The sequence below is a fragment of the Oryzias latipes genome, chromosome 12 (assembly GCF_053564925.1).
Source record: "Oryzias latipes strain Hd-rR chromosome 12, Olatipes_Hd-rR_3.1".
NCBI lineage: Eukaryota > Metazoa > Chordata > Actinopteri > Beloniformes > Adrianichthyidae > Oryzias > Oryzias latipes.
Genome location: NC_136248.1, coordinates 24978556 through 24996011, shown reverse-complemented (window position 1 = coordinate 24996011; position 17456 = coordinate 24978556). Strand labels below are relative to the sequence as shown.

Here is a 17456-nt window from a genome sequence, read left to right as displayed (position 1 = left end):
GCCGGAGGGCTAATGTTCATGTTTTAAAGTGGGCCTTTGTGTGCGTACATGTGAAGTGGCTGTTTTTCGTTCTTGCCTGGTTAACTTTGCTGATTTAAACACCGGTTGGCCATTGTTGTTGTGGTTTTAGCGCCTTTTGTTACAGTTCCGTTTGTGTGCCTTTTGTCTGTGACAGCCCACCCCCAGCTCTTCCTCCCAAGAAGCGCCAGTCGGCCGCTTCGCCAACGCCCGTGGCAGTGGTTGCTCCAATGACCCGCGGCTCCAGCTTGCCATGCAACGACCACAGACCGGTAAGACACGAACTTTGCGGTGTATGTCGCTGCAACGAACGGCGAGAAGATGTTACACTTCCTGTGTTCCTGTAGGGGTATGAGCAGGAGTTCCACCAGCGGCGTTTCTCCGGGGGGAGCCATTCCTACGGTGGAGACTCTCCTCGTCTGTCTCCGTGCAGCAGTATGGGAAAACTCAGCAAGTCTGATGAACAGCTGTCCTCCATGGAGCATGACAGCGGGCAGTGCTCTCGAAACACCAGCTGTGAGACGCTTGGTAAGAATTCACTGATGTATAGAAGTCCTTATCTTTTTTTAATAAGTCATTTAAAGAAAACAAACAATTCTTTAGGAGGAAAAAGCTCATATTTATGGCGAAAAAAAACATAAAACCTGTTTAGCTGTACAGCTTTGAAGCAAACTGGTTTAAATGGAAATCGTCATGGTTTTATGGAGTCCTCACATTCTTCAAACATATCAGGGTTAATTATTGGGTTTATCAGGGTTTATTATGATCAGGGTTTATTATGATTGGACATTTATTGCGCATATAAACAGGTTTGAGGAGTAACTAATTTACAATTATAAATGAGGTTTTTTTTGTTCTTTTCGTCTGTTAATTTGCTGTTCGTTGATGAACAATTGAGGAAGAAAAATGTTTCTAGACGGATCATCTTAGATAATGGTTTAGCTTGAGAACATGATCATAATTTTTTTTTTCTCTCCTTTTTTTTTTAGATAACACAGAGAGCTATGACCCGGATTATGACTTTCTTCACCAGGACTTGTCTGTCGGGGATAATCTCCCTCCAATCCCAGTAGGGGGCTGCCTCAGCCCCCTGCCTGAGTCTCACAGCGAATCCTCGTCCCCTGTTCCCGGACAGCATCCCTCCCATCCCCGCTTTAGCGCTCCTGCACCCCAGCAGTGTGAATATTGGACCCCCCAGCCTAATCACACTAACCCCCTACAGTCTTCGCGGATCAGCGCTCCCCCAGCCCTGCCCTTGAAAAAGCGCCGCAGCACCCAAACGTCGTCCTTCTCCTCCTCTGACGGAGGGAGCAGGGTGCCGTACGAGCGGTATCCGTCCCAATATGACAACCTGTCGGAGGAAGAGCTCCACCCCACACCCCCGTTCCCCCTCTTCACCCCCATCTCACCCATGCCCCAGACTAACGGAGGCGTGTTTGTCTCCCAGTATGTTGCCAGTGAGAATGCAGATGTTCCCACCAGCCCACCGCCGCTGCCGGAGAAGAAAAGCAAGCACAGTAAGAAAGGGGGAAAGGTGGGGCTGGAGACGTAAGGGGGGAGGGAAAGACCCTTTAAATGAGATGAATGAAGGGCAGGGGAGCAGGAAACAAAGAGCGATGCAGAAATTTGAGTGGAGGAAAGGAAAGGAGCATTTCGTCATCAGCTCAATACGGCAAAGCTTCAGTCAGGGAATTATTCAATAGACGGGAAGTGATTCCGAGGATGTGCCACAATGGTTCTGGCTTCGGGGGCGCAGAGGGCAATATTTGGTCATTTCCTCCTCACCAGCTCCAGCATTATGTCATTCATACAGTCAGCCCTTCCTGGCTGTTGAAACACCTCAACCTGTTTCTTTGGAACAGCTTGGTCATCTGTACTAACATGATGACAATTGCAGCAAGGCTCTGGCTGCATCTGGGGAAGACGGAACTGTTATCCACTGCTGCCTCAACTTCACAGAAAACCTCCAAATGAGGTGTCTAGAGGTGTCATATTCATCGCGGGAGTTGAGTTCTAAAAATAACCAGCGATAGTAGAAATCTGTAAAGTCAGCTTTTTTTCTTACAGCAATTCTAGATGTTTTAAGGCTGTAAAAGTCCTCACTTTACTCATTTCTCAGACAAACATGAACATTTTTACACTTTTCTGTCTTGTTTGCAGTCTCAAAGTTAAAACCTTTCGTAGAAAAATAAGTCCAGTATTAAAAATAAAAACAAAGATCTTGCGATTCAAGGTTTATATGGAATGCATTCTATACAGGCGACACGGCACGGAGGAAATTGATTGGCAATAGTCTACGGGCAATCTGGATGCGTTTTTAAAACGTTCACTAAAAGTTACACAAAAGACAGCAAGACCGTGAAAGGTGAACTTTATTATTGCGGGGGACTTGGAATGCACCGAATATTCAGCAACCAAATGTATTGGGCTGAATATTACAAAGAAAAAGCCACTTGATGTCATCGACGGGAGTGTATTACATTTAGGGCGATTAGTGGCGTGTGATGCAATGACGCAATCAAAGTTTGATCAATGAGCATCAATTCTCTCCTGCCTTCCTTAAAATGTTAGCAGTTTGGAGGTTTTCTAAGGTGATATGAGAGCATTGACTGTATATGAGAACTGGACCGAGTGACCCCTCCCCCTAGCGTTCCAAACAGGAAGTGCCTGCTGACTCCAAGGAGCCAGAATGCCATAGACTTCTACTGAGAAAGAAACAACTATTACTCAGTTATTCTATTGGTTAGAATGACCATTCTTGCTTTCCTACCTTATTTAAGAGGATCCAGATTTTTTCTTCAAAATATATTTTTTCTGCTTTCAAGTGGTAGGGGCGTAGACTTCCAATAAACTCACTCCTGATAGGTGAGAATGGTTGCCATAGAAATGTTGACTCAGACGACTCGGACCAATCACGGCTTACTGACGATTTCTGGTTCCAACATGACAACATCTGTGATGCGGAAAAAAATGGCAACTGAATTGACTTTATTTAGTTGGAATTCCATTCTCTATGGATGAAGTGACACTCAGTCAGTCCAGTTCTCATATAGTTAGTGGTTAAAAGCAACAAAAGCACTGCAGTTTGCTGCAAATGTGGAACTATCGATCAACAGTTTGCATTATTTGCCTATCTTTTAGAGTTTCTACTGTTGGAATTATCCTAATATAAATGAAAAGCACAGACATACTTACTTGGAAGGCTACTGGAATGATACAATTACATGAAATAAACATTTACTTTATTTTTTATAATATTTAAAAAAATAAAGAAAAATTCAACATCCATTTTTGAGATCCAGTAACTATTCAGTATTCAGCCTAGCGTTTTCATTTCTGTTCGGCTTTGGCCACAAATTTTCATTTCCCTTTGAGGGACCACCGTCTTGCACGGAACTATAGTTGGTACTGGGGTTTTTTTGTTTTTGTTGTTTAAAAGCTGTCAGTACGAAGAATTGAAACTTCATCTGCTTTATATTCCTTCTTTCTCCAGTCCTTCAGTACATGCAGTTTGTAGAGGACTACTCGGAGCCGCAGCCCTCGGTTTTCTACCAGATGCCTCAGAGTGAAAGCATATACGAGCAGCGCAACAAGCGTTTCCAGGAGGTCTGTGGCTTCAATGACTCTTTCAGCAGCACTGACTCGGTTCAGGAGCCTGTGCTGCCTCCAGCTTTGCCACCAAAACAAAGACAGCTGGTAAGGAAAGCCCCTTTAAATGCTGCCATTTGAGTTGACATTCATTGATGAAAGGAGTCTGGTTTTTATGCACTATATCCAACAAAGTGCCACGTAAGCCGCATTGAAAAACGTCTGGATTTGCTTGTTTGAACCTGTAAAGTTGTGGAAGAGAAATTCCCAATCAAGTGTTCATTCTGATGGCGTCAGGAAAACACGCCGTCTTTACCTTTTCCCGGTCAAAGAACGAGTATTTAGGAATGCAAAGTGTGATCCGGACTGCACCTAAAGGGCATTTCCGCTGCAGTTCTCCTCCTTTTTCTCTCGGTGCTTTGTCTGTCTTGTTATCTCCTCACCTTTTCAACCCCCCCTCTCTCTATCTCTCTGTTTGTGTTTTCTTGTTAGAGGCAGATAAAAACCAGGCTTTATCAGCCCCCACATCAGATCCAGTGCACCTATCTTAATCTGGGGTGGCGTCTAGGTTAATTGAGACAACTGTCTGTCAGTGAGTCAATGGATGGGGAGAGAGTAGAGGAGGTCACTGCAAATCACATCAAGTTTAAAGCCACACTTTCACTGTGATTGGCACAAAAACGTCTTGGTACATATTTGTGGTTTAGCTTAACTTTGTGCATCTGTAAAGACCATCAATCTGTCTCTACACTACGGTGGCCCTGAAGTTCAAATCGCACCAACAAATCCCTTTGATGCAAAACCATATTAAAGATCACAACAATTAAAAAAAGCAAAACAAATAATCCAATTCCAGAAACCAAAACACAATTCCAGGAAATTAAAGGGGGAATAAATGGAATGTTTCGAAAAACAAAAGTAATTTCCAGAAATCAAAGTGAAATGTTAAAAAATGAAAAATTGAAACCGATAAAGGTAGGTACTTTGGAAAATGCTCAAACGTCTTCACCAATCAGCAATGCTCCACAATATCTACCTTTTCCTGTTTCTTATTGTGTTTCATTTTTTAACATTTCATTTTGAATTTTTTTTGGAATTTTGTTTTGGTTTCTGGAACTTCCGTCTTGGTTTTTAGAAGGTAATCCTGTTTCTTTATCATTTGGTTTGCTTTTTTTTTTATTGTCTTGATCTTTAATGTTTTCGTTGGTGTGATTTGCACTTCAGGTTCACCGTATCACACGGTCCTTGTGACACAGATGAGTCTTTCAACATTTTCTCCATAGCTGTCCTTTTTAGAAACATACAGGCTCACAAAAGGTCTGACAAACAGGTGACTGTGATCTGTGGCTGGCCTGAAGCTTTGCAGTCATATTGAGAACAGCACTTCTGTGGCGGTGAGTGATGATGCTCCTCTCCGGGGTATAATGCTGTCTCCTATCCTATGAAAAAATAGCCTTTCTGGCCGAGTTGCAGCATACCCAGGCCACCCCTCCTGTCTTTTGTCCTCTTTTTGCCACCACATCTATTTTGTGGTCATTATTTTATCTGAATCAACAGTCACTCTGTGCTTATCTGTGCCGCAGCCATGATTCCTAATCTGGCTCCATGTTTTGGATTTGATGAGCTCGTGGCCCAGTGGAATAAGCCTGTTTGCCCCTGCATAAACCCGTGTTAAAGGCTTACATGCTTTGGCGACTTTACACGGATTTGAAAAAAAAAAAAGTAATTCCAGCTGCTGTGTAGATGAAGAAAAATGTGGGAGGGAAAACCCAAAGCAGAACATATTGGCTGAGTTTGGTCCACGTTTTAGTTGGCCTGGTTTCTGCAAAGCCTTCAAAGCGAAGGACAGTAGAAGCTCCGAGGAGACATCAGTGTGGAAAACGGTCTGCGTTCCCTCAGTGCATCAGATGCACGTCTTCTCATTAAGGTTTCATGGGAAGAATACTTCCCCTCTTTCTGTTGTATTTATATCCATTAGCTCCTCTTTATTTAACATGAGATCTCCTCAGTTTCCACTATTTTTCTGCTGAACTAAATCTGACATAAATCTGCTGTTTTCTTCCTACTGTAATGAAGCTGTTCCCTCTTTCTCTTCTTTTTCTCTTCCTCTTTCTTTAACCTTCGGTTCCACCCATTTTCCTTCCTTAGGCCTCCCACTCCTCTTCTCCTTCTTCCTCCTCCTCCTCTTCGCTCTCCTGCCACCTCCCGCCGTCTGTGGCGGCCACGGAGGAGGCAGGCTCTGGGCTGGGCCTCAGCATGTCCGTCTCTAATTCCTACCTGAACGGCCAGGCGTCTTTGGCCACACCCACGGTGAGTCTCCGCCCCTCCCCTCACCCAGCTATACGATCGCTCCCATCATTCTCTTTGGCGTGGGTGCCACGAGCCGCCGTGACCCGTGTGGGATCCAGTGTGTTCATCTTTGAAGTTTCTGACAAGGTTATGCCTGAAAGTTTATGACTTTAGTTTTTATGTGGTCTCTTAATTTGTGCCTCTAGCGAACCCCGTGTATATTCAGGCTCCAGGGTTATTGTTTTTTTTTTTTTTTACTTTTTCATTTTCTATTTGGATTCTTTCATACAAACATGGGCATAATTGTTGGTGACCATCTGCTAATGAAAGGAAAACCCACAAAGGTCAAGGAAGTCACTTTAGGTTTGGATTGAGTTATTTAGTTTTACCTTTTTATCCAAAACTTGAAACTTTTAAAAGTAATAAACAAGAAATAAAACCAATCGATGAAATTCAGATGGAGCCTTTTAAGTTGTCTTTTAAGAGAAAAAAAGTAACTTGTTGATAGTAACCGTTTCAAAATTCTTCTCCCTAACTGCTGGGATTTCTGCGCCTATCAACAGCTACTTTAGTTCAGTCTTTACAAGCAAAATGCTGCGTTTAAGGCTTTAAGGCCTTCTCCAGCTGTCATCTCTTTCTACAGATGTTCAGCAGAGTTTAAAGAAAACCACACGGCCCGGTATTTTACTCCTAACCACACTTTTTGGGTGTTTTTATCTGTCTGCTTTGGGTCAGAATCCTTTTGGAGGACCTATGACCTGCAACTGAGACCAAACTGTCCTCCCCACTAGGCAGCTCATTTCTCTCCAGAATGCCTTGATATTCCTGTGATTTTTATCTCAATTCATCCTACAAATTCAAGACAAGACACCTTAAAGACGTCAGATTTTTTCATAATAAAGTGGGACTGAAATTTGCCACAGTGCATGTACTTTACCTTGGCTTGAATTTGCTTAAATGATGTTCTGGGCTGTCTGGTATATGTGTCTCATCATCCATTTTTCTCCAGCAGTGCTTAACCTTTATAATAAGATGTAAAGCTGCAAATCAAACAGCTTGAAGGTGCTCTTGCAGCCTTTAAAGTCCCACTCTCATTAAAATCAGTTTTTTTTGTGTTTTTAACATGCTCTTGTGGCATTTTCCTGATGATAGAGGACATGTATAAAGAAAATTAAGCTCAATATAGCATTTCTGGGTATTCCTTTATTCAAATTGTTGTGAATCAGGAGCAAACGCCCTTGGTAAAAGATTGTATTTGTGACGTTGAAAAGTTCCCCGCTATGCTCTGCACTGGGGAGAGGAAGGGGGGTGGGGTTGCTATGCACCAACGGTCCTGTCCACAACTCACAGGTGATTTTCTTTAAAAAAAAAAAAAAAAACCTGCTGTCGCTCTGTAGAAACGAAACGCCACCAGTTTATCAATTTTGCCTCAAAGTGGCATTATCATATTCAAAAGAGCATTCCATAAAAGACCTAAAAGGTTGACCGAAGTAGTGCTTTAAGGATGAGACAACTTCTCCTTTTGAGACTATTGTCACTTTTGAATGGGAAGACCGGCTGATTACAAGCTAGAAGATGATATGATGCAGTTTTTTTTCAAGTTTATCCTTACTTGTTCCAACGGTTTTAACAAACAAAAATTATAATCAATCATTTTTTTTTGTTATTGTTGGTTAATTTCCTGAGTAACATTTCCATTTATGTCTGCATTTATCAGTCTAAAGACATTTCAGTGTCCATTGTGGGTTTTTCTTTCATGGTTCCAACAATTCTGCCTACCGGTGTATATTGTGTGCTTTTGCGTCAGTGTGTGCAGTGGTGTGTGTGTGTGTGTGCGCAGTGCTTGGCCAGCCACCATTGTGTGTGTGTGTTTACTTGCTGCACTGAAGCATTCCTCCACATGACAGGGAATTATTTGACCCTCTCCTGAGTTTCAGCTTTGCTCACAGATACAGCCCTTCATTGTGTGTTTGTTGCAGCCAATTAAAATATCTAAGGAAGTTATCAAGCCTGTGAGGTCATAAATGTAACCTCCTGGTGGTCAGGAAGGAATGTTTCAGCCATTAGGGCTTTCTTGTGAATGGATTGGTTTGTGGTCAGTCTGTGCTATCATCGGTATGGGGCTGATCTGACCCTAAGCAGCTGTGTCGTCGGTATTTTTGGGAGAGTTGACCCACAATGACCCCATGATGTGCAAAGACACGCTAAGATATGGTGCGGGTCTCCCTCAGGACATCTAAAGAGGAATGCATCGCCAGATGAACTTGATGGAAAACACATTTCCCTCTTTTTTTCCCCCCAATCGTCTCTTTCTGCTCTTCTTCATCCTCCAGTGACGGCTTCTTTTCACATTTCTCATGCTTAGCGCAGACTCGCCTCTGTCCCGTAAACCTCTCCCATATTGTGGAATGTTTGCATTCCCGAGTTCCTTGAGTCTCCGGGATTGGTGGAGAATTAGGGAAAGCAGGCTTCATTAGAAATTTTTGGAGTTTGACTTACTGGGGGGGGGGGGTAGTGATAGTCCATGCATGAACATCTGTGTTCCTTGTGTGTGTCTGTGTATGTGTGTATGCGTGCGCAGTGTTTATCATTGATTTGTGTCTGCATGGCTCCATGCTGGTATGCTGCAACAGCGCTGGTATGTGAAACGGGTTGTAACAGGTTAGAGATCCAGCTCATCTGGCACGAATCTCTTCCCCTGGTCACTTTTTTTTGTTTTTGCATATTAAAACATCCTTTACATCTTTTTTTTTGTGTCTCTTATTTAAATGATTAGTTTTATTCTATGTTGTCTCATGACAAAAAGTGTGTTGTTGCTTTTTTCCTGTTGCGTCTGTGTGTGGTAAACTTCATGTCCAGGCACATCACTTCCCGTAGTTCGGTGTTTAATGAAGGTGTTTAAGAATGAGGTGAACGCTCCTCCTCCTCCTCCTCCTCCTCCTCCTCCTCCTCCTCCATCATACCTCCTATTGTTCTGTTTCTGTCTGCCTTCTTCGCTCTGATCTCTCAGTTCCTTCCATTCTTTTTTACTTTTCCTCCTTTCCTGCTTTCACTTTTTCTACCAATCACAGAGCTTGGAGCAGGTTGCCCTGACCAATGCCACCGCTCTGGATGGCAGCGGGGGCGGCCCCATCGGTTCCGTGGCCGGCTCAGTGGGCTCTGTGGCTGTCTGTCTTCCCTCTGAGTCTTCTCTCACTGACTCTCTTCACACCTCAGCGGTGAGCTTTTGAAAGGACAGATGCTGGAAGCAACCGAATAGTTCTTTAAAGACCAAACAAAAAAAACTCAAATCTTCTCAGCAGTTCTAAGTCAGATATAGCAGCTGTTTTGGTGTTTCTGTGTTACTCATATAAAAAATATGGTGACTCATTTTGCTCTGTGGCATCTTGTTGTCATTATCACGGCCCACAAACTGTCTGCTGTCTGATTATTGGTCTTAAAAGAATCCCAGTGGAGCATGTTGCACTGCATGTTCTTGCCAGTAATTACTGTTACTTTTACAAACCGTGCACTCCGGTGCCACCTGGTGGTCACACCAAGGCACAGCTGGGACACGCACGGCTTTGTGTAGAATACCAGACCTCGGCTAGCTGCTTTTCCTCCGCCTCAGTCCCACTTTGACATTTGCTGCACTCTTAGTGAAGGCGCCTGTCCGCTTCACGCCTCGGTTTGTGTCCCCCCCTCTTTTCTCGTAGAGCGAGAGCGCGAATGACGAGGGCGGGGAGGGGGAGTATGTCAACTTGTACTCGTCAAGCCAGGCCAATGGGGAGCTGCCTCTCTCCCTCAGAGTAAGTAGCTGTCTGCCCCCCTCCCACCCACCTGGGTGAAAGGTCAATTCCATTTGGGCGTCCCGTCACCTCAGGGTATGAATCAATTCCAATGCAGCGAGGGATGTGAGGCTGGGAGGCCCGCTCAGCCGCCACATGTCGCACTCATGTGTCGCGCTGAGCGAGCCGGTATTGATTCATCTCCTGGATGAACGGCGCTAAAAATGGAATGCCAGTTTAGCCAAACCTGACCGAGCATGACCTGGGGTTCTCAGGGTGGACTGTAAGTGTGTGCTGCTGTTGTGTTTAGTTGTTTTTGACTGGTGACTGTTGTCTCTCTGGCTGCTCTTTGATAAACACTAACCCGTGTTCTAACTGCTGGCTCCAAAGGGGGTCTCTGTGCAGGCTTTCCCTTTTCCCTCCTCTATGCTGTGCACCCACAATGCATCTGTGGCATCTCTCTGATCTTTTGTGTCTGGGTTGTATTTTTAGGGGGTGCATTGTTGGCACGATCTGATGCTGTGTTTGTGTTTATGTAAGAGAGACTTCAAACCTGGTATAAATTAATTTAAAAATGCATTTTTTTAAATCACTTCTAGTCCACATGAAGTCGTACTGGGAATAAAAAGGAAGAAATGTGGACAACATTGATGTTTCACACTTATAAACACATACGCGTTAAGTCCTCTGCTCATTGAAGAGTCAATACACGAAGAAAATAGGATGCAGTTTTATTTGTGAGGAAGAAGCTGAGGAGAAGCATCAATTTTAAATGTCATGTATGCAATCAAAGCTACTGCTACGTTACAGCAAGAAGACGCATTAAAGGCCCACTCCGAAGAAAATTGTTCTTGTGACATTTTGCTGAAGATGGAGGACACACATAAAGAAAATAAAGCTTAAAGTCCCCCTCTGATGCAAATCCTGTTTTTTTTTAGGTTTTGACATGTACGTGTGGCCTTTTAAAATCAGGGGAACTTTTTTTTTTTTATTATTGCCTCCATGAAAATAACATCAACAGACTGTTCAGGGTGTATCCGCCTTCGCCCGACAGTAGCTGGGACGGCTACTGTTGGGCGCCATGCAGCTGAAATCGCACCGCAGGACCTCAGATTGCGTCTGTACTATTGACTGAACATTGAAACTGGCCGCCGCTACAGTGCGAACGGCGTTCCCTGTGAACGCAGCTCAACCGTAACCTGTAATCCTAAACTCCCAAATTGCTAGAATTGTTAGATTTGGGGTGAGAGAGGCTATAAGCCAGCAGGAGAGCATTTAAACAAATAGATGACTGGAAGTAGGGGCGGGCTTACTCCGCATCAACAGTCCCGCCCACAACTCAGGGGCACATTAAACTACTGCGGCTCTGCAGAGACTAATGTCCTGAGAAAATGACACCGATTTCTTTGGATTTTGGCTAAAATGGACATCATCATAATAACGCTTTTAAAATAGATGAAAAGATGATCGGAGTGAGACTTTAAGGGTATGTCTTAAAATGTAAACACTGCATATTTTTGATGCTTTTACTTATTTATTTGTCTGCAGGTTTGGTCTTTGCCTAGAAAAGCACAGACTGGAATACCTACTCGTATGAAAAAGAAATTGCTGCTGTGTTGAGACTGGCCTTGCATTGACGTCAAGGTTAAAAGCTTCTGGAAATGCAACATCAGAAATCTCTGCAGCTCCGTTTATTTTAGGCTCGGGGATATCAAATGGCTGAGTCGTCTAGGAAAAAAAAAAGATCTGGGTGTCCAGTTCCAGGAATTTCACGATTCTGATGGTTTTTGTCACAGAACGGATGCTGTTTCGATGCTTCACTGTAGTATCTTGACACCTTTTTGCTGAATAATGTTTGGGATATTTAGGAGTTGATGCTTTGATAGTAAAACTTTTTTGTCCAAACCTTTTTTTTCTTTTCAATTTGCTTTATAAGCTAGCCAGGAATGTTGTAGTTTTAGAACAAAATGTTTGTGTTCTGTGCAGTTTCTACCTTCCTAGTGTCCAGTTCCTGGGTCCATCACTAATCTGTTTGCTGGTTCTTCTTCTCTCTTGATAAGGAAAAACTTTTTTTCACCCTGTATTGTTCCTTCCCTGCACCAATGTGATGCACGGGTTCCTGGTGGTTTATCCCCCCCCCCCCCCCCCCCCTGCAGCTTTCCTCTTCATTGCATACCTTTCTGAAGTGCATTCATTTTTTTCTTCCTCTCCTCCTCTTTAGGAAACGATTGCAGCTGATGATGCTCTTCAAGACCCCACCCCTCATATGGCATCCAGCAACAGCAAAGAGGCTCTGGCCAAAGAAAGGTGGAGTCATTCTCATGCAAACGCCGGCCTGCTTTGAGATGGTGTTTTCTAAATTAAGCTTTGCAGTTTACTGGTAATGATGTCATGTATGAGTCATTAGATCCCTTTTTACAGCGTTTCTATCTCCTGATGTGGGGCAGTTCCATACAAAGTCTTTGTTTTTGAGGAGCTTCATTTTGCTTAACTATTTATGTTGATTGTAGTTTCATATTTATTTTCATAGTTGGGGTGGATGTGATTCCATTGACCTTAATGGAGGATTTTATTTGTGTGTTTTTTTAGGAGGCAAAAGAACTCTGAATTGGTCGAAAGCGACGAGGAAGACGTGGATGAGCTTTCCCTCATTGATCACAAGGAGATCATGAGCAGGATAACACTAAAACAAGAAGTACGAAGGCCCTTTTTAAGACGTGTCCTCAGACAGAACCGCACAGCAGTGTTAGCACGCACAGTTGGCCTCACAGCCTGACTGGGAGTAAAGGTTGCTGCCAGTGAATCAGCTGTGAAATCAGACTGGGAGTTGCACTGCTGCCCCCTGGTGTTACATCTGTGAAACTACAGACCTCCCAGTCTAGTGCTCCCCCCTCCTTCTCCTCCTCTGTGTTGTGTGGTGCAGTCTGATGTACAGATATGGGGGGGGGGGGAGTGCACATCTCTCTGCAAGGTTAATGTGACGACAATGATTTACTTAAACGGAAGTAGAAAGCCTCATAAAAACAAAGCAGAAGTGATGCTTGTGAAGGCGTTTATAGGGTTTACAGAAAACGTGTTGCAGTGGAGGCGATTTTATCGCTCACAAGTCTGAGTTTTTCTTCGCCGTCAGAGGAGCTGGTGCAGGATGGGGAGGGCTGGTGGTGGTGGATAGGTGCAATATACTCTGATCAAGCCTGCATCACTTCACATCAACTCCCACCTCTCATGTGCTGCTCTCAGGCGGATTCACCTCCAAATCTGTTTGCTTCTGGGGCGCCTCTGTTTCCCGCTTGTCCTCATGTGTTTCTGTTCCTTAGAATGACGACGGCCCGGACGTTCGCGCTGGATCAGGAGACATCCTGCTGGTCCATGCTACAGAAACAGACCGTAAAGGTACACTGATGTGTCTTCAAATACTGCTACGCTTTTTTTAAGGGTTTCCTATCACTCTAAATGAAAAAAAAAACCCGATTCAATGTATTATTTCAGGAACAATTTCTTCCTTACTTTATAGTAGTGATGTTTATTCCTTTGCCAATAGCCTCTCCCTGTGTTGTTTTGAATGCTGGGATGCAGTCTGTCTTTGATGCTGTGCTGTCAGCCGTAATTACCTCACACTGGCTGCACATCAACTCAAATCTGCTGCTGTGTTCTGTTTGTTTTCCTTCTCTCTCTCTGATAGATCTGGTTTTGTACTGCGAGGCCTTTCTCACTACATATAGGACTTTTATAACTCCGGAAGACCTGATTAAGAAGCTACACTACAGATATCCTTTCCTTGATTATCCGGTGTGTCAGTCACTTTTTCTGTACGGCTGTTTTTCTGTCTTTAAATTGTATTGATCAAAAAAAAAATCCTGTTAGAATCACCTTTCTAGCAGGTGATTACAGAGTTTCAACTGTTTTATTTTCTTGAGGGTGCCTTTTGCCCATCTGTCTCTAAACAATGAGTTAAATAGCATATTTAGCCTCAGTCTGTTGTGACTTTTTTTCCTCCTACAGTCTGACATTTTCAAGCCGCTAAGTGGTTGATTGAGGACCTAATGAGCAAATTAAGTCCTCGTGAAACGTGTAAGTCCTGCTGCTTTTATTGCGGGGCTTAATGAGCGACGCAGCGGCGTCTGCGATCGCTGTGCAATGACGGATTTTGTTTACCCGGAGGAATGAGGCTGAAAGACGATTAAAGCATAAAACATGTCATTGTTGAGCTTTTTTTTATTGAAAGGTTTTGATGAAGCTCTGCTGGTGGGGGGAGTCATGTTTTTGATCCTTAACCACGAAAGCACATATACAACATTTTGTCACAGTCCAGACACCTTCAAGAAGCGCGTCAGCAAGAACACCTTCTTTGTCCTGGTCCGGGTGGTGGATGAGCTGTGGTGAGTTTGCGTGACATGAATCAGACGTGGTAAAATCATGACTGTTTATGTACTTTATAGAGTATTATTATCTACTGGAGCGTGTGGGGAATACAAAGCTGTGCAGAATGGTTCTGATAGCAGATGAAAGTTGTTAGAATGGAAATTCCACAGTATCTTTCGCTCTCATCTAATTGATTTAATGTTGAGAATAGGAGCATAAAATGGGCCATTTCCCTCATTAACTCACTACAAATGTCTTTCAGCTTGGTGGAGCTGACGGAGGACATCTTGAAGCAGCTCATGGACCTGGTGTTCACGCTGGTGTGTAATGGCGAGCTCAGCCTGGCCCGCGTGCTTCGCAAGAACATCCTGGATAAGGTGGAGCAAAGGAAGCTGCTACGCTACACTAACTCTCTGAAGCCCCTGGCTGCCAGAGGGGTCTCTGCAAGGTACTGAGCAAACTCTGCTCCATCAGGACACAAATATTTTTAAAAAATTGTGATAATACTTTAAAGAATCTGAAGTAGGGATGTCCAAATCTGACCACGTGATCAGAAATCAAGTGCAAGCTCCGGGAAAAAGTGATTAACAAAATAATAAAAGGAAAGTCAATAATCTCCCCAAAACCAATAAATGGTTGCATTGATATGATCATGAATACTCGTCATCATATTTGTTCTACAATATCAATTTTAAAAAGAAAATCATATTTGATGTTTAAGAATTTCTAAATGAGAGATGAATCACATCTGACCAAAAATTGTCTGAGAATACTAAAGCTAAAGCCATCAAACTTTCTCACAATTTTCTGACTAGTCCTCACCTGTTTTTACTAGTTAATAGTTAACCGTCTTGATTGTTCAAGATACTTTACTGAAGTGCACGGTTTAAGTGTTAAATTATAAAAGAAGGTTACTAAAAAAGAAAGGAGGGGCAACCTGGGTCTCTTAGTGAAATGTATTCATATTAAAAAAGTGTTAAAAAGTATCGGATCAAAATCAAATGACTCAGAAAAATAAAAAACTAATCGGGACATCCCTACTTCAAAGTGATGTTTTTGGTTTTTTTCCCTTAAAATAAACCAGAGTTCAGGTTTCTTCTGGTTCCCCCAGAGCTTTTTTTCCCCTTTTATATCTCAGAATTCATAAACTCAAAGTCTTTGAAAGTTAACTTTGTCCTTTAAAAACTTAGAAAAAGGGAAAAATAATTTTTTTTGAGAAGAATTTGTTTTGATAATTTTATAAAAATTTTGAGGTACAAATAGGTCAAAAGATGAGGAAAAATATGTGGTACAGGAAGACTGCCCTCTAGTGGATTTTTACGATTTTTGTAGAATTACGTTAACTAACAAATAAAAAGTATGAATCTTAAAGTGCTGACTTTGAAACTTCAATAAAAAAAGGAATCTCACAAAATCGTTCAGCAAATAACGGATTTTCTTATATATATAATATTAAAAAAATACGTAATATTGCTTATAGATTGTCTTTGAAAAGCTTGTGTTTTAATAAAGTGGAGTCATTTTTCTCACCTTCTGGCAAAAAATATTTGACTTTGTGTTTGAACAGGCCGGGAACTCTTCATGACTTCCGCAGTCATGAAATCGCTGATCAGCTCACTCTTCTTGATGCTGAACTTTTCTACAAAATTGAGGTAAGTCCCCCCCCCCCCCCCCCCCCCCTATATTACATATACTGATAAAGCAGTATATGTAATACTTATTTATATTTGTTTATTAAATCTTGATTACAAAAAAAAATCTTAAATTTCAGCCTTTTTTTCAGTGATGGCAGACGATACAAAAACTGTTTTCTATTGCTAAATGTAAGCAATCAAAGACGTGTTACTGGCCAACTCTAACTGGCTCCCACAACGTCTCTTCCTTAAACATTTTGTCTTCAAAGTGTTTTCTTGTGTTCAATAATAAAATCCCCCAAAGACGACTCCAACACCGAGTGTTGGAAAGTTTTGCTGCGTAATTTCTTAAAGGTTTCATAGTGATTTCTGTCCACATGAAGACAGAGGAGCCTTTTTAAGTGAATTGCATTATGGGTAAAATAATAAATACTTGAGAAAAAAGTGTGGATTGATTCAGATATGCATCAAACCACTTCTGCTCCAAATTTACTTTTTGTTTTCATTGCTGGAAACTGTACATTGTTTGTTGTTTATTTAAAAAAAAAAGTTCATCTTTGCAGCAAAATGAGATGCAAAACTTGTCATTTCATACAACAGTGAATTAATGGGAGAGAAAAAAAATTTATTTTTTTGCTGAGCTCAACGCCGGCTCAACCAACTTTCCTTCTTCTCTTCTAGATTCCAGAGGTTCTGCTTTGGGCGAAGGAGCAAAATGAGGAGAAGAGTCCCAACCTGACTCAGTTCACAGAGCACTTTAACAACATGAGTTATTGGTGAGGCGTGATGAAGGGCAGGAATAGATGACAGAACCTGAACCCCTCTTGATTTAATGTAACGCTCTCTTTCTGGACTCACTTCAGGGTCCGATCGCTGATAATTCAGCAGGAGAAAGCCCAAGACCGAGAGAAGCTGCTCCTCAAGTTCATAAAGATTATGAAGGTTAGACGTCTTCACGTCCAGAATGTCACTCGTTCAAAGAAGCTCATCTGTTTGTTACAGATGTTCACTTTGACTGTCTATTTTTCATTATAGCACTTAAGAAAGTTGAATAATTTCAACTCCTACCTGGCAATACTGTCCGCCCTGGACTCGGCCCCCATCAGGAGGTTGGAGTGGCAAAAGCAGACCTCAGAGGTGGGAGAATCCAGACGTTTGGAGCAGAAATGTTCGTCCCCCCCCCACCCTGCTGACACCTTTGTCACCTGTCTGTCACTCCTCAGGGACTGGAGGAGTACTGCACTCTTATCGACAGCTCCTCCTCCTTCAGGGCGTACAGAGCTGCTCTGGCTGACGTGGAGCCCCCGTGCATCCCATACTTGTGAGTGAGCGTTGGGGTCTAAACCCTCACAGGTTTGCTTTGGAGCTCCAGCTTGAATTCTTCTCGTTTCTTGGCAGGGGTCTCATTCTCCAAGACCTGACATTTGTACACCTGGGGAACCCTGACCTGATCGATGGGAAGGTCAACTTCTCCAAACGCTGGCAGCAGTTCAACATTCTGGACAGCATGAGGCGCTTCCAGCAAGTGTAAGGGCGCCTCCATCTATTTCAGATTACTGTTTTTTTCCCTATAGTTGTAGGAGCCAAAAAAAAGCATAAAGAAGACCATATAAACCATATATAAGTTTGGAGAAAAGTGCTACGCTTCTGAACACGCCCCCTCACGTCGTAATGCTGCGTTCACACCAAGTCAAATTTGCAACCCCTACCTCTTTTTAAAATTTGATGCTTGCCCAACACGCGTGTGGGAGAAGCTACCGTCATGTTTTAGGCTCATCGCTACACGGAAGCATCCACT

General features: G+C 42.9%; 1 protein-coding gene across 1 annotated transcript in view; it reads left to right on the top strand.

Annotated features, from left to right (window-relative positions):
- rapgef1b (Rap guanine nucleotide exchange factor (GEF) 1b) overlaps positions 1 to 17456 on the top strand; it is a 42994-nt gene that overhangs the window by 24122 nt on the left and 1416 nt on the right. Inside the window, exons 8-26 of the mRNA XM_023961164.2 lie at positions 176 to 290; positions 366 to 546; positions 1008 to 1535; positions 3512 to 3714; positions 5755 to 5916; positions 8967 to 9113; positions 9591 to 9683; positions 11884 to 11969; positions 12252 to 12357; positions 12980 to 13055; positions 13345 to 13429; positions 13949 to 14041; positions 14287 to 14472; positions 15592 to 15676; positions 16340 to 16434; positions 16522 to 16600; positions 16694 to 16795; positions 16882 to 16979; positions 17057 to 17185. Of these exons, the coding sequence (XP_023816932.1) occupies positions 176 to 290; positions 366 to 546; positions 1008 to 1535; positions 3512 to 3714; positions 5755 to 5916; positions 8967 to 9113; positions 9591 to 9683; positions 11884 to 11969; positions 12252 to 12357; positions 12980 to 13055; positions 13345 to 13429; positions 13949 to 14041; positions 14287 to 14472; positions 15592 to 15676; positions 16340 to 16434; positions 16522 to 16600; positions 16694 to 16795; positions 16882 to 16979; positions 17057 to 17185 (2649 nt within the window). The remainder of the gene's footprint in view (positions 1 to 175; positions 291 to 365; positions 547 to 1007; positions 1536 to 3511; positions 3715 to 5754; positions 5917 to 8966; positions 9114 to 9590; positions 9684 to 11883; positions 11970 to 12251; positions 12358 to 12979; positions 13056 to 13344; positions 13430 to 13948; positions 14042 to 14286; positions 14473 to 15591; positions 15677 to 16339; positions 16435 to 16521; positions 16601 to 16693; positions 16796 to 16881; positions 16980 to 17056; positions 17186 to 17456) is intronic.